The sequence below is a fragment of the Lathamus discolor genome, chromosome 6, assembly GCF_037157495.1.
Source record: "Lathamus discolor isolate bLatDis1 chromosome 6, bLatDis1.hap1, whole genome shotgun sequence".
Classification (NCBI taxonomy): domain Eukaryota; kingdom Metazoa; phylum Chordata; class Aves; order Psittaciformes; family Psittacidae; genus Lathamus; species Lathamus discolor.
Window position 1 is genome coordinate 89,887,478 of NC_088889.1, and position 17,385 is coordinate 89,904,862.

Below are 17,385 nucleotides of genomic sequence, written 5' to 3' on the forward strand. Positions count from 1 at the left end.
AAACAGTGTGGTGTGCTACTATTAGGTATTAACATGCCCTACAAGGTGGCTGAAAGGGATGGCAATAGAAGTGCAACGATGCTAAAGGGAACACAAAGGTTCTTAGTAACAACGGCACTGCAGTTATCTACACTGGAGTCAATCACTACATGGGTCTAAGCCTTTTAAACATCTCAAAGAGCAGGGTTTTTTTTTTTTGTGATACAGGCAGAGAACATGAAGTGCAGAGTAACTCGACCAGTTAACCACCTGCATTTTACCTTCAGGTAACTCTGGTCACATTTACCTTTCCTGCCACTTTTAAATGCTTTGTGTGTCTCAGCTTGTATGGAGATTGAGTGATCACATAACTGATTACATACTTCATCAGGGACTGTAGTGACAGTACAAGAGGTAATGGGTTAAAACTGAAACAGGGGAAGTTTAGATTGGATATAAGGAAGAAGTTCTTTCCTGTTAGGGTGGTGAGGCACTGGAATGGGTTGCCCAGGGAGGTTGTGAGTGCTCCATCCCTGGCGGTGTTCCAAGGCCAGGTTGGACAAAGCCTTGGGTGGGATGGTTTAGTGTGAGGTGTCCCTGCCCATGGCAGGGGGGTTGGAACTGGATGATCTTGAGGTCCTTTCCAACCCTAACTATTTTATGATTCTATGATCATCATTTCATCTCTAAATAAAAACTAAGCTGGTGATTCAGGTACTCAGGCGGAGGGATTCATGATTCAAGGTATCTTCTAGCAAACCCTTCATCTTGAGACAGCTTTCTTCTCTGAGGCAGCACAGCCACAGTGTTGCTGGGTATTTGACCATGCTGCTTAATTTCATTAGAAAGGTTATCAATATGGTACCTGTTACCAGAAAATTAACTCAGATATCACTTATGAAATAGGGTTTTTTTGTATTAAAGAAATGGGAACAGTCAAATCACCCAGTTTTTTACACAGTAATTGCTATAAAGCTTCAACTGGCTACTACACAGAGACCTTTGCAATTCCACTAATGTTATTACCATCCTCCAGGGAATAAAAGAGATAATACAGGGAGGTGGATGGCTGGTCTGGATTATTTCATCTGAATGTACTGTCTTCTTCAATAGTGTTTCCTAACTCATGTCTGCTAGACACTAATGGTTTGTAAGGCTGCAAAATGACTGTAAATGAGAAAACACAAGAAAACAGGGACACTGTAAATGCACCCACATACACTGCTGGGGAGGAAACGCAGCAAGGAATTAAAGGGAAGAAAAGCGCTAGGTTGAGTGTACATTAGAGCCTGATGTTGTAGCACTGCAGAGGAAGATCTTGGATTTGTTTCAAAGCAGGCTATAAGCTGAATGTTTTACTGATGGTTTAATGCCTAATAAATCAGTCTGCAAACTTTTGGCATTGATGAAATTTCAAGGAATTTAGCCTAACATCAAAGTTATTACCAGGTTATCAGTCAAAACTATTATCTCTCGACATGCAAAGCATGTTATGACCTAACATTTGCTCATAAGCCATTTGCCTACTCTTTAGTGTGCATTTGTAGAAGATTCTGTATTTAAGATCATGACTAATTACATGACTGAACCAATGTGTCTCATAGCAAGTCCTTCAAAATCAGTTTACACTCATGGGTTTGCTGTTTAGGCTCAAGGCATCACAGCCATAGGCATACGCTGGGCCATATGCTTGCTAATGTGGTGATTGCTGGTGTCTGAGGTTGCGTCTGCCTGTGGTGAAAGCTGTTTCAAAGCTCAGCTGATGCTTCTCTTGGGAAGTGACTGTGATTTGGAAATGTGGCTATGTGAAAGAGATGCAGGTGACAGCAGCAAGTGAAAGATCCCGAGATAGGTGATGGGACTGCTTGGTCTATTCGGGCAGCTTCTGGCTGTGTTGAATCAGTACAAATCATTGCTAGATGTAACATTTTGTCAGTGCTAGCCCGTGGCTCTCTGGTACGTGTCCCCTTCAGCCCATGGCCTGAGCACAGAGAAGGACCCAGGGCATGTTCTCAGAGATGGGCTGAGGTGGAGATAGCAAGGTCGGCCAGAGGCTGCTGAGCAGCAGAGAAGGCAGGCTCTATCTGTGTCTGTGACCTTGGGTGAGTCATTCCTCTCCTGTAACTCAACGTACCCATTTGCAATACCCTTGTGGATGGAGAATTAATGTCTGTAAAGCACTTCGAGATCTTTTGAGACCAGACAAGAAAAAGACTGTGCATGAATCATGTTTCTGGGAGGAACAGGAGGGGGCAGGAGCACATCCAGGCACTTTCCTCCAGCAGCCAAAGGCTGGGATGCCTTTGCTGGACTCCATCAGGGACAGAGATCCAGCTCTGGTCATCAACCTCAGCTTTGGCAGCCAATCACCCAAACAGGGTCCGAGAAGTGGTTCTGCTCTAGCAGCACTGACCAGGTCAGCCCATGCTCTGTTTATCCATCAAATTCCCCCTGATATGGGCTGGTGCCTTTGGCTGGGCAAAGAAAACTACAGATAAGCCCTCTCTCTGGCAGCCAGAGACTATCCATCATTCACTGTGGCTCCAGTGTTGAGGGGAAACTATAGCTTGTAGGAGATGAAGAACATCTTGGAGATGGTCTTGGTACCCTAAAGTACCTCAGAGAAGCCACAGGAGAAGATAGAGACACTGGCGAGTATCTGTGATTCCTCCTGAGCTTTCTGGCATCCTGGCTGTTACGTACTGCTGGCAAAAGTGTCTGTGTGCCTAGGACAGAGGGATGCTGTGGGGAGAAAGGTAGAGACCTCCATCCCACCCAGAGAAGCAGGGAGGGCCTCTGTGAGGAGCTACCAGCCTTTACCTCAGTGCATCCTATTTGATCTGTGATCTACCATTGCAAAAACCCTGGAATAACCCTGATATGTCAAGAAAAGTGACTCTTCTCTCCACACACCCAGTAAACCCCTTCTCCCACTGCCCTTGCATGGCCTGGAGAGGATACCTCTGTTTCACTTTTGGAGACATCCCTGCTATTAGCTTTTTGCCTTCTCCTAACTGACGCTGCAGTAGCTAAACACCAACTGCATGTCCCAGCCTCTGACCTAGGCCCTAAGTAAAGACAGATGTATCCCAGGTTGTGTTAGCTTGATGTGCAAGGGTGTTGCACTGATCATGCACAACAGGACACAAGCCACATGGGCACTACCACTCCTCTGTTGCACTTCCAGCTGTGTGATCCTACCCAAGGCCCTCTAGATCCTCTTGCTCTGGAAGAGGCTTTGATGAAAGATGTGTCTTCTGGTGCCCCGCTCCTGCAATGGCTGGCTGAAGCACACTATAGCTCCTCCTGTGGCTCTTCTGCTCTGACATCAATTATTTCTGCATCACTGGCCCACACCTTGGCATTTTGGTTGTTCATGCAGGCAGTGCACACAGCAATCTGGGAAGCCTGTCAAGAGCAATTTCTCATAAAACTAAGCCTCTGCCAATCCTTTCCAAGGACATAAGTCCTCCCCATCTTCCTTCCAGCACTCTCCAGCCAAAGCGATAATCCTGGCAGCAGGAAAACAGGCTAATTTATGCACTGAACTCAAGAGAAAACGGACACATTTGTCTGCTTGGAAAACTGAGGCCATCTGTGTGGATTCCAGGACTAGTGGAAAGGGCCAGACAGACAACCTTGGAAGATAAAGTCATCTCACGGGTGCAACCACAAGGCTGAACTGAAGGAGCTCCCTTTCTGGGTATCCACCAGTGTTAACAGTCAGCAGACTGGTGGCTTCTTTAACTACTGATTTCTGCTTCACCACTCAAATCTCTTGGGCATCACTGTATTTCCTCCCAGTGTGCAGCACATACCTATCTTCCAAACCGTGCCTCATCTGCAGTGCTTGCTGCTAAGACATTTCTATTCTTGCTCTCTAAGCTTCACGATCACTGTGCGTTTTCAGCATCTGGCCAAAAGCAGACTTGTTTCTGTCCCACAGCTGCCATTAGACAATGCCAGAAAACCTCTTCAAGAGCTGAAGCTGAGATAAGCACAGGAATTACAGCACCAGGAAGAGTTAAAACTCCTGGACAGGAGCAAACTACTGATTTCTGGGTACTGATAGAACAAGGAGTTCTTCACATTTTTCTTAGAAGAGAGTCCGTCTGGGGGAGTTCCAAGCTTTGAAGACAAAGACTTGGACTTGATGATCTTAAAGGTCTTTTCCAACATAGCCTGTTCTATGATTCTATAGGAGCTATAGTCCTGCATTTAACTGATGGGACATCCATAGCCCAAGTGAGAAAAAACAAGGAAAAAGAACCCAGATCTTGTTCGGAAAGTTCCATATTTTACTATTGTCTTTTGGAAAGCAGGGGATGGGAAAAGCACTAAAGGATTACCATCACAGAGGAGTCTTACAGAGCAGACATTGCTTTCAAAACCAGTGCAGCCACCAGATGTATGAACAAGGGAATATTCAGCTGAAGCACAGGAGTGGTGTAATTCTTTATAATGCCTTAATGGGGCCAGAGCTCATCAAGAAGAGGAAAACACTTGAAAGAGGTCTTGAAAACCTGCTTCATACTGAGTGGTGATAGCTGGTTCTCCAAGTATTACTCAAGCTGTATCTGCTGCTGAATAAAATAGGAAGCTGATGAAAATCACCCCAAAAGAGGAAAAGTGTAGAGCAATGACAATATCTTGTCATTGTAAGCTCATAAATAGACATTTTACATACACCAGACAAAGAATTTCCCTGGAAACCTTAATGAATAAACAGAAAAGGGTTTTTTCTTGTCACTTTGCAGCCACATTCAATGAGGGTTTTCCAGCTGTGGTTTTAATGGGGGTAGGAACTTTGCTCCTGCCTTTTAAATGCAAGCTGCAGCTTTAGGGAGAGTGATTGTTGTCAGAGAGGTCTTCCCAAATTTCTCTTCTCGTTTGCTGCATTTCACTGGAGGACAAAATAGCATTTTTATCTACACAAGATCTGCTTGGAATATCCCTGGGGATTCCCCTTTACAAGAGACTTTGGATTGAATATAAACTGCAGAAACGCCCTAAGGAAACAAAAGGCCTGGCCTGTAGCCACCCTATTGTTTGGGGTGGAGAGAAAATAAGGAGAGAAGAGAAAATATGCTCTGTAATCACAATGGTTTTGAAAGAAAAAGAAATAGACACAAATCAAATGGTTTCTTGAAATACCAAAACAGGGGTCAGGCTGGTAAATTCCATGCTTTAGCCTCAGCCAAAATCCTTCACTGAGAAGGAAATCTGAATACCATAGAGCAAATGTCTCAGATTAGAAACATCTTTATGGCAGTGATGAAAAGTAAATGGGTCTTTCCAAGAAAAAGAAATTCCCCTTGTTTTCCAGTTCATTTTGAATAGACCACAGGCTTCTTTGTACTTAGCAACTAACTCATAAGGGTATATTTGGGTAATTACATTTACTAGTTCTACTGATTCTCATATGGCCACTCCTGTTCTGGAAGAGAAGTCTACACCGTGTCTGCTTTTTGCCAAGCCACAGCGGTATCATCCTGCCTTTGAGATATGATTCGCTCTGCTGATCAAGGTGTGACTGCCCACCATGGTGTGCTGCCATCTCCCTATGCCTGTGGGGCTGGGAAAGGGACGGCCTGACTCTCCCTACATTACACTACCTTCTATTAGGACAGAGTGGGACCACTTGTAAACTCCTTCCAGTGATTCAGCTGAGGAATATTTTGGAGGGGCTGAAAACTGAGGACTTGTCAGACAATCCTTGTGCATGGTAGAAGTTCTGTTTCTGAATTGCCAGCTCAAAGAAGGCTGCAGAGTTCCTCTGCCTCATTCTTCATGATTTTGAACCTCTTTTTAGTACTCACTTCAGGGTAAAGTGTGGCAGTAAATGTTTCCAGCAATGTCTGGAGTATAGATCACCTGGATACATGATCCTGGTGATAGATGGAATTGGAATGCGTAGGCAGCTGAGCTGACTCTAAAGACTGAAAGGTTGGGATGCAGACCATTAAATGTACAGACTGGCAGAACACAGCTTAAATAGCATAAGGTTTTAAAAACCCAGGAATTCCAAACTTCTTGGAATCCTGATGTGCTTCAGATCTTTTTGAGGGAGGAGTGCAAGTCAGCAAAAGGTTTCTTTCCTTCTTTTTCCAAATAAATGGATCCATAAAAAAGCAGTGCCAGGAACTGAACACCTGAAGGATCCTATTGAATATTAAGACTGGCAGCATCGTTGTTTCTCTTGCAGTTCATGAGGATATGGTGATTTGAGATCCCACTTCAAGTTTTTAACATGTCCTCTACTTGTCTTTTATAGTCTGCAGTTCCTCTGTCAATAGGTGTCAATAAACATGGTTGCTCCTGTCTCACAAAGAAAACTGCTGAGCTGGAGGCTTCTCTACTCCCAGTGCTGTCACCAACAGCTTTCTCTGTCTATCCTTGTGTTTCCTGAACTTGGCAGTGAAAGCTGTGTTTTATAAGAGCTCTGCCTACAGCAACTGGCTCTCTGTTAACTTTCGATCACTGTGGTTCTCCCATCTAACGGTATGTGAGCAGGATGTGCCATGCAACACTGCTACCAAGGCACAGGTGGCTTTTAGTGCCCACCAAAGACAGCAGCACAGGGCTGCCCCCAGGCCCCAAAGGCATAGTCTGCCAAGGGGAACAAACTGGGCATGGATAAAGTCTGGGAGCTTACCTGGGGAAGTGCTTGTACCACTGTGTCCAGGAGAGCTCGCATCCCAGTGGCCATTTTGAGCAGTTTCAGCACTATAAAGAGAATCAAATCCTGGTCAGCAGGGCTAGGGAATATTGTGAGTAAAATCCATAAAAGAAAATCTGGCTTCAGATCTTATAGGGAGGGTTTATATCTCTCTTGCACCTCTTCATACAGATAGTAAGCTCACCGCATCCTGGCAGGGCTCACAGAACATCTGAACATCCTGACTATTTCACACACCAGTTAATGTTAAGGACATCAGTAAAATGGAACAAAAGGCACGAAAAGTCCACTGTGCCCTAGCAGGAAAATGGGAGAGTGATGGGGAGACCCTTCATCAGTGAAGAACACCATCTCAAGCTCTGATGCTCCCTTCTCCTGTGCTTTCTGCTTCTGTCTGCTGTGAGTATAAAAGGTCTGTGATCTGAATTAGAGACCAGTCTAAGGTGCCACTAGAAACACCCATAAACCCTCCCCCCCCAGCTCATCACTGATTTGACATTTTGCAGCCTCATCACCCAACTGCTCTCAAGTTAAACTGAAACAGCAGGACTAGAAGAACAAACGGTCAAACCATTTCCTGAGGTGTCTGAGGGATGGCTGGAGACCTATGGAGCAGGCCATACCTCGTGCTATTCTCAGCACCCGCATGATGCGGATTATGGTGGGGTTGATGGGCAGTGCAGCATTCATCTCAATTTCCTCCAGTGTGATTCCCACGATTGATAACAGAACTATGGCCAAATCCAGCTGATTCCACCTAACAGACAAAGAGAGGAAGGACAAAGATCATATGTGGACAGACATCCAAGAGTAGAGAATCATCTGTTAATAGCAAGCACAAGCAAATCCCAGATGCCTTTCCTTTTTCACATCTGGGACCACGATCATCTCTGTGGTACAAAATCAACTCACTGCAGCTGGCACAGCCTGATTCTGAGCCACAAGCTGCTGTAGGCTGTGACTGGAAAGTGTCCCTGCTCACCTTCTGGTCCCTACTGTCCCACTGCTATCCACTTGGAGCCACTCTCGGGGACTAGGTACTAGGCTAGAGGGACCCTTGCTTAATGCAGTACGTCTGCTCCCATGTTATGTCACTTGGCTTTTCAATTACTCCACTGATTTATAGATATTTTATAGGTATTTCCACACCAGTACAAGAAAGACAGCAAGAAACTGAGTTACACAATTACCCTCATAACTCCTATTGCTCATTGCAGCTTTCAACCACTTTGTCAGGATAAATGAAACAAACAAGCCTATCATGAGAAAAAGTGTCCAATCTTACCTTGTTCCCCACCAGCAAGTCACCAGACCACAATGTGCTTTCATTTTTGACTAAATGTGAGACAGGATAAAATCCCTAGGTCCTTGCAGGTGCGATTTGAAGGCAGTGGGGCTGAACACAACTACCTCTGTCTTTGCCAAAGGCAGCAGTCTACCAAATGACGGATTTAGATTGCAAAGGAGACCTGTTCTGAGGGACTCTGTGACCTTAGGCTGGCAAAACTACTCTTTTGAGGATTGCATTGATGCCAGCAAATTGTTTCTGACCTCTAAGGTGTGCTGGTCAGATCTGGTGGAGAGGCAAATACAGAGGGAAAGAATGTATTTGGAATGTTATAAGATTCCACAAATTCCTTCTGCAAAGCAATACCATCAGTCCTTAGAATGTTTAATACCTAGACTATAAAGTTTGCACCTATGGAGAGGCAGCCCTTTGCTCTTCCTTGCACACAGCATGTAGTGCAATCATAATGATGCTACATTTACCCAGCATCTGGCTTTGAAACTGGGTCAATAACAGCTCTACCCCAAACACAAAGGAGTTTCAAATACTCTCACCTGTCCTTAAAGAACCTTCGAAACCCAAATGCCACCAACTTCAGAACTGCCTCGAACACAAAGACTATGGTGAACACATAGTTGCAGTACTTCAGGGCTTCATCCAGGGACTGAAAAGAGAGACATCAGTTAGACCAGCCCAACCTATCCTTTCCTAGACCCTCTGAGGAGGCACTGGCAGGCACAAGGATGGCATAGACACATATATAAGAAGTAAAGTTGTAATAGCTTGCAGAGCTCAGTTACAAAACTGCACTGCATCACACCCCAAAACTCAACTAAAGGCTTAGACACTGATGCAAACAAAACCCTCATAAGCACTAATGCTAGTCAAGAGCTATCAATCATCCAAATTCAGTGCACAAATTGTTCAGTCTGGGTCAGAGAGAAATTCCATCCTTTCCCCATCTAACAAAGTTTACTTCTGAACTGTCTTGCCTTGGGTAGAATAAAAGACTTGATGGATCATTTCTTTATTCCAGCATGGCAATCCTTAGGACAATGGCTTTGCTTCAAATGCTCAGAAAAAGAAATAATGTTGGAGATGGATTAAATCTTGCCTTCTTGAACCATGTTACATCTCTAGAGCTGGGCAGAGGATGGCCATATTTGGTGCAATGTTCATGCTCTCCACATTGCTGCCCTCGGAAGTCAGGAATCCACAGTGTTTATGCTTTAAGATGATGAGTGTTTATAATGGATTTCATTGCAATTGTAGGCCAACAATAGCAAAAGAATCTCGATGGGACCTTAAAATAGATAATTGCAGAGTGAAACAGCTCTGTGGTTGCGTGGGATTTAGGGAGAGGAGGGAGGAAGGGGGAATTTAGCTAAATGCAATATAGGTCTCTTACAATAAGAAAGACAACAATGAAGATCAAACCAGACACAACTGGAAATGAAATGCAATAGAAGGGTCTGCAAAGCAATGTCTGCTTTGTTGACAGAGGGAGCCTCAGGACACAGGACAGCTCTCCTCATCACGCGTGTGTGGTGACTGTGCTTTGCTGAGCCCAGACATGTGGGATGATTGTGCACTGATTCTTTGGGAACAAGAGCTGAAAGTTTTTTGGATGTTGACATTCCTCAATGCATTACAATACCTGGTTTTGTTCCAGAGCCTAAAATGAAACGGCAAAGTATTTGGGGCAATTTACTATTTCACCTGAAGCACACTGCCTGAGCCTGACTTCTTATATCAACTGTGATGGTTTGCATTCAGATTTACAACTCTGTTTTACATGAACATAAACCAAGTGTAAGTAAGAACTAATCTAGATAAATAATATTTATATGAGAAACAAAGGCTGCTATGCAAAGGAATTATTGGGGCAGAACAGCACACTGTCAGATGGTGTAAAACACACACGTTACCCTGGAGCTTGGTGCCCCTCTGGCTTTAGCATCCAGAAGGCATTTGCAGGTTACCTGGCAGACCATGCACTAACTAGAAAATAAATCTTGAGCTTAGAGCTGTGTGAATAATGGAATGGAACATTAATAGATGCAGCAAATGGACAGGCTGTGTGATTTATGCCAAAGGTTTTGTTAGGAAAGAATGATTTTATGATACGTAAAGAAGGGTTTTACTTAACAGTTGGTTTATTCTAAATTCATTGAGGAAAAGAAATGTTGCTCTGCATGCATTAACTTCATGTTTATATCTGTTGGTGGAATATTCCAAAACTCTGGACTGTTTTACAGCTTGAGGGGCAGTTATGTCTGGGATCCAGAGAGGAAATATTTAGCCTGGTCTTTTCCTAGTAAAAGTTTAGTTCACTTTCTGTTACTCTCTGTTTTTTTTCGCACAAAAGCAATGTGAATCAAGCAATGGCTGAGGCAACCAAATGGCAGAGCTGGCCTAAAGATGAATGGATTGCATTGTGGAGTCTGAAGCCTGCTGAAGCTTTCAGCCAACAGGGAATGGTCCCAAGGAAGTGGAGCTGGCTGCAGACCTCACTGTTCAATGGTATCTAAAGGGAACAGTGTATGGTCCTCAGGTCTTCTGCTATCCCCTGCTGCTGTGTTTCACAGTTGATGTGCAGTCCATACCTTTGGCTGGTTGTAGTGCTCCATTGACATAGTGATGACATTGACCCCAATGATGAAGGTGATGAAGAGGTCGAGATAGTGGCTGGTGCAGAGGGTGTGGATGTACTTCCTCGCTGGGGAATAGTCAGCGTAGTAAGGCCTGCGTTGGGCTTCTGCAGGAAAAGGAGACAGAAAGGCAACACAATGAACACAGGCCCTGCTGCATGGCTGGCAACCACCACAATGTGGCCTACAGGTCAGGTCTTACACACACCCTAATGTGGGGCAAAGCCTGTGACGGAACTTGTTCAAGCAAGCCATGTGTAATGGCCAAGTGACTCCACCTGGCACTGAGAACTGCAGTAGCTGAGCCAAACCTCTTGTGCCTGCAGAATGGAGCTCCACAGCTTTGACAACCAGGTCTTTTTTCTCCCCAAGTACTCTCTGTCCTTACTGCTCTCAAGCTAGAGGACAACATCTCCACTTCATGGGACTCTTGTCACATCAGGAAAGGTGAGAAGAGGATGGAAATTAGACCCAAAGCCAAGAGAGAAGCTTCAAACCCAGCAAAGCTTCAACTCCAGTTTAGAGGAAAGGCTCAGGGCAGGTCTAATTTCTCTTCATCCTGCTGATGTCAGGCATGTTCCACATAAGAGAACACACCCTGAGCTCAGCTTCTGTTACAGAAGGCTTTTGGCATATTTTAAAGGTCTAAAGAAGACACAGCAATGCCTGTGGCAAAGTAGGGCACATGCGTGAGGGTTATAGCACACAGGAGAGCATCACAGCAATGGCGTGGGGTGCTCAGCGTTTGCCTCTACAAAGACCATCAGCACAAGCTCCTCTGGAAATACAAAACCAAGGGCATGGTTGCATCTAAAACACCACTCAGGCTATGACCACATGAATTATATACCTTTGTCTCTGCTCAGGACTCTTTTCTTGTCTTTGAAATGGGGATATTTCTGCAGATGACCAAGTGCCTGGGGCTGTTCCAAGAAGAGAGTTTAGACACTGCCTTGTGACCGAGTTGTATTTACTGCGTGTGTCTCTCTTAAATCAGACCATGACCACAGGATGGTTGTGGGTGCTTGGATGGAGACACATATTTCTCCAACTTCAGATATGTAAATACTCAAAGAGTGTACTTCAGGCCACAGTCAGCGTTGTTGTAGAGTTTGCAAGTGGAAGAGACATGTTGGGTCATACTAAGTCACAGCAGGATTGTTCTTAACAGAGAGGGGGGTTTTTGCTCATGTTTCGGCAAATTCAGCATAAGGAGCTAGGAAAGAGCTGGAAATCAGGAGGTAAGTAAGTTCAAAAGCACTCAGTGAAATGCATCTTCCACTCCTCTCATCCTCCTGATATCTTTCAGTTAAAGTGACTTTTGAAATGGGTTTTTTTTTGGTAGCACAACTGATGCCAGATTCAAGCCCAAACCCTTAAAATTGGATAAAGGGAAACTGAATCTGTTGCTCTCTTTCAGCTCCTATTTCTGGTAGTTAAAAGTGGAGTGGAGGCATTTGGAAAACATTTCCTTCTGACCAGGCCACCAAGGCTGCTTTTTTGTCTCCTAATGGGTGTGGAAAAACAAGATGAAAGCAAACACAGTCATTTTGGATGCATTTTTCTCTCGCTTTCATTTGCCATGTGCCTTCATCCTACCGGTCATCTTGGACTGGTGGAGCTGTGTTTGCTACTAAGCTCAGCCGATCTGCTGCGTTTAAAAAATTCTAGTAAAAACATAGCAGTATAATATTTATTTGAGCCTGCACAACGTGCTTTCATGCGTGTTCAGGATTGCAACAGACCTCTTAGGTTTGTGTTTGGAAACGTCTTCTTGGAAATGCAAAGTATCAGCTTGTTGGGTGGTCCCAGAATACCCCAAATAGTCAAATGTTGTATTAAGAGACTATTTATTAACAGCAAATGGTTGATTAATGGAGCTCAGAACAACATTAGCAGTGCTGTGTGGTGTTTGGACACGCTGGCTAGCAGCACAGAAGGAAAACAGGCTGTAGGTGACTGCAACTACTCTCATTTAGGATGCACTACACCCCTGAAGCCAAGTTAACAGATGAAAAAGAAACTTCTCCTGGGGGTACACGTACAAGGACAGTCTGGGATAAAGTTGACAACAGTTTGAAACACGTGCAACAACACAGTCATGCTCGGCGCAGTAACCCATGCAATGTCCATTAGAGGAGATGCTGCCCATGCGAGGCTAATGGTGAGCAGGGGTGTGCAGGAAGGACAGGCCAGCTTCTGCTCTTGGTGGTGTTGACATTGGGTCAGTACAAGCCCATGGAGCCAGAGGGGTTGCAGCAGGGTGAAAGCAGTGAGAGGTCAGCCACACAGCTTCACTGCAGCCCTGACCCACTCCGGGTAGGAGGGAGGCTGCATTTCAGAGCTCCAAAGCCGTCATTTCTGCTGGGTCAGTGGTCACTCCCGGTCCCTTTAGGAACAGGAATTTTACTTCAATCAACAGCACAATGAGTGGCTCCGGCTTTCTCTCAGTTCAGATACACATTTTTACTTCTTAGTGAGGATAATACTACATTATTCTCCCCAGTTTGGGTGTTAAGTGTTTGTTGCACAGTCTGCTTAGCCAGAGATGCAGAACCTGCAGGGGAACCTGTATGAGAACAGTGGACCACGGGGATGCGGGCACAGCAAACAGGGGAGATCTAATGCATCATTAATTACTGCAGGCAAAATGCAATCTGGGCCTGGTTTTTCCAGGGAAACAGCTTCTGGGATGAGTCTCCATTCAGCCAACTAGCAGACTTACATCAAACACGGACAAGTATCCCTGCAGCTGATGGTTTGAATTGGTGGAAATGCAGAAGGGAAAGGAGAAATCATCAAATATACATAAAAGGAAAACCACAGTCCTTTCTTGACCCTGCTTCTAGATGTTGGCTAAGGCTTGAACCTCACCTTTCTGCAGAGTATTTAAACTACTTTGCTGGTGATTCTGCTGACATGAAAATTAATGAAGCACTGTCTCTTAGCTTAAAAGCATTTAGGTTGGCATTCCAATTGCTAGCTACAGCTCCTCCATTATTCTCCTCTGCATGAAACATTAGAAAGCCCTAATGGGTTTATACGCATGCTTGGCACAGAGTAGCTTTATACCTGCAGCTGTCTGGAAAAATAAGCTAGATAGTTTGATAACTCCTTAGCTGGAAATACTAAGCAGATGTGCCCAAACTTTTAGTTACAGCTCAAATATTTCTGCTGGATCGAGCCGTGGTTGTGGCATTTAAATAGCACTGTGCTGCCCATGACTGCTCCCCCCTAGAGAGGAAGACTTGCAGTCAGCGCTGTGAAAGGCATCTCTGCTTGGTCTTAAACCAAACCTGGCCTCTTCCATCTAAAATGCCCAGATGCTCAGCTCTGTGTTGGGAAATGCCTCAGGGAAACACGGCTGTGACCATGCTCATAAAAGCAGAAAGCAGCAAAAAGCATTTATTTTCTGAGTTCCCTGGTTCTGGGGTCTTCCCAGAGACCAGTGACTTGGTGACACTGCTGGAAGGCACTCTCTGCTCCCCAGCTTGGGCCTCCCCAGGCTGAGCCAGGCATTTCCAGCTTTTCCAGCATTGCCTGCACTGCTTTCAGCACACAGCATCACCCAGACCCCACTCGAAGCCTTTGAAGACCAAGAGTACTGCCTGTGTGTGACCTTGACATCAAGTTCTGCTCAGGGCTTCACAGCACAAACAGGAGGGTTGGATTTGGCTTTGTATCATGAATACAGAAGAGATGAAGCTGATCCATGTGGTTTTAATACAAAAATTCAGTCTGGGGAGGCTGGTTTTGGTCTGTGACTTCTGAAAACCCCATTAAAAGGTTAGGAGCTGCAGGACTGTTAAATTACACTACACATATTTACATAGTAGATAGAGTGGATGGAGGTAGTGACTGTGTCAGAAAAATGTTCTAGTTTATCTTGAATTTTTACCTTCATATTTATTAGTGCACTGTGTATTTCTGCCTTGAAAACCACATCAAATGCATTTTTGCAGTGTATTCCAACCCCACACCCTATTTACTCATGTGAGCTGAGTTAACTGGCAAACCCAGGGCCTTCTTTCAGTGCTGAGTTTATTGTAGCCTGGGTCTGAAGGCTGGGCTGCTCTCATGGAACCAGCACCTTGCTGACATGTTGGGTCATGTTTGGGGTAAAGGTTGGACTTGATCTTAGAGATCTTTTCCAACCTAGTTGATTCTGTGATTCTCTGTTGCTGGTGCCTCGAGTTGCAGGAGCAGAGAGAGTTGAGGCACGCTGGCAAGGGCTGGGGGGTGTCACCCTGTCCTGTCCCTTCATGACAGTGGCTCTCAGATGGCAGACAAGAAACCTGTCGGAAAGGTCGAAGGTAGTGTCTGACAGAGAGTTGTGAGCTGAAAGGGACCTTTTTGCCAGGTTCCTGAAAGTACCTCCAAAAATGCACGTGACAATTCCCCATCCCACTTGCATGGGGTCTGATGAATGAGCTGTATCCTGCTGGAGGGCTGTGTCCTCCATGGAGCAATCCCTCTGCCAGGCTCATAGGTCTGCACACAGGGTCTAAATCCTGGACCCAGCCTGCAGAGCCTGGGATTTGTACCCAGGGCCTGCTCAGATGGCAACATCCAGGCACTAATAAGCTGTAACCCGTTTCCAGGCCTGAGCCCAAGCCTACTATAGCTCAATGATGCATTTATCTGTGTGTAGATACCTACAAGATGCTCAAAGACCTCAATACACAGAAATACACACAGGGTTACTACACACAGAGGACATTACAGACAGGAGACAGGACACAAAGACAAGATGCCAAGCAGACAGAGCAAGCCCAGGTGTGTTGCTCAGGTATATCTGTTGGCTATGCTGGATTTGACTCTTGTTACCAGCGCTAATTCTTCTTCCCCTTTATGATCTCCTCAGGCCAACTGCTAGAAATGGCAACTAAAGCAAAAGCAGGGTTCTCAGCTAAGCTTCCCAATGTAGATTCCTGTGCTCATCCTGCCTCTCACCTGCTCCTCCATATGGGTGACACACACAGCTCTGGGGCATGTGGAAAGCATGTGCAGCATCCCATCCCTGCATGTGTACACAGACATTCGCCCCCCGCCAGACACTCTGCCACACACATGGCACCATCCACATTTCACATCTTTCTGAGTCTGCCATATCCATCATCTTCTGAATCACCCAGGTGGTGAAAACTTCTCCCATTTAAATAATAAAAATAATCCACTAAAATGCAAATTGTAACCTTCCAAAATGTGGATCAGGTATTTTATTTCACCTTGTTCATGACTAATACTTGGCCACCAACCTGTCCATGCTGAACAGAGGTACGCAGGAGACCTCAGAGCCAGATGATCTGAGGTAACCTCCTGGAAGCCCAACACATGGCCAAACATTTAGCTTCTCAGTCGCTATATTGGACTTGATCCCCTTCCAGAAAGCTGTCCTCCTCTCTGCGTGCTCTGCAGTGAAATGTTACAACCTGCATCTGTGCAGTGCCTGGGTCTGAAGTATGTCTTTGACTCTATCCTTCAAGACAGCTGAATAAAGAGGGGCAATGGGAGAGTGTCCATCACTTTGACAGGGACTGGCTCTTCTTGATTTCTAAGCACAGGCTGTAATAAGATTTACTTACTAATCAGGAACAGCAACTGGCTGGGGTTAAGCTATCCGTCCTTACCTGTGCCCCAGTCTATTTTGTCTAAAGGTGCTTAATATTCTTTGTAAATAAGCTTTTTTTTTGCATATAAGCTTTGAGTTTATCTGAATGTCTTCTTGGGTCAGCACATTGGGGGAGAACTGCTGCACAAGCAGGAGGACTCTTGAGAGCTTGAAACTGATTTCTTTTATTGTGCTGGAAATGCTGCCTTCAGGATTTCCACTTCTAATCCTAGCTGGAACTTCAAACTCAAAAACCAAGATGGGAAAAGGGAAATGAAATTGTATTTGAACTCTTCTACATCTCTGGAGAGACTCAATGTTGGTTTGAAGCTGCCTGGTTTGATCTAGATTCCATTCTAACCCAGCTACTTAACTCACTACTAGCTAAGATGAAACAGGCTTGGCCTTCACTGTGGCGTCAGGTCACTCTGTCATTAAGGCCCTGTGAGACCATGGCGCAAACAGTAATGCTGAGGTCTTCCATGGCTCTAAAAGAGAGGACTCCAAGAGCAGGAAAGCAGCTGTGAGAGCTGTGTTTCTAGTAGCAAACCCTCTGAGTACTATGTCCTTAGAGCCAGGCAAAAGACTATTCGATCTAACTGCAGTTTTCCCAGCTAGAAATGGATACCTATGGCTTGATATTAGGGAAACAACAAGCTATTTGTCACCGTGGTCTTTACAGGAGATCACACAGGGCAGCACAGTGCTAGGCAAAGAGCCACAGGACTGCTGAGGTAAGCAGGGCCAAAAGCACTCAAGCCTTATCCGTGACTAAGCTCATCTTTCATTACAGTGGCCAAGCCATGTCCCCTCACTTACTTCTAAAAATGCTTGCCAGCATCTAACACAGGCTACCCCTGCTCACTAAAACTGGCTGGGAAGTCGGTGTGGTTGGTTTCCTGGCAGTTTCCCTGGGAATACCCACCAGATGCTATAGGCAGCTTGTCCCTGGCAGAGCCTGCCAAGGAGCAGTAGAGGTGAGAAGTAATACATGAGAACCCCTGAGAAGGTTTAAGTCAGGAAAGGAGCACAAGCTCAGGTGTTTTTCTGGTCTGGTTTGATGGTCCCTACTAGATCCACTGAGGAAGAGATTTCAGCTAAAGGCCTTCTATTGGACTGTGATGGCCCTGCATCTGGCCAGTATTTCCATGTAGACTGAGCGCAAGGACAAACTGAG

The 17,385-nt window shown here is 45.2% G+C and overlaps 1 protein-coding gene across 2 annotated transcripts in view; it reads right to left on the reverse strand.

Annotated features, from left to right (window-relative positions):
* CACNA1H (calcium voltage-gated channel subunit alpha1 H) overlaps nt 1–17,385 on the reverse strand; it is a 235,124-nt gene that overhangs the window by 11,271 nt on the left and 206,468 nt on the right. For both annotated transcript variants that reach the window (XM_065684766.1, XM_065684767.1), the window contains exons 26-29: nt 10,553–10,704; nt 8,501–8,610; nt 7,282–7,415; nt 6,635–6,705 (exon numbers count right to left, since the gene is read on the reverse strand). In XM_065684766.1, the coding sequence (XP_065540838.1) occupies nt 6,635–6,705; nt 7,282–7,415; nt 8,501–8,610; nt 10,553–10,704 (467 nt within the window). The remainder of the gene's footprint in view (nt 1–6,634; nt 6,706–7,281; nt 7,416–8,500; nt 8,611–10,552; nt 10,705–17,385) is intronic.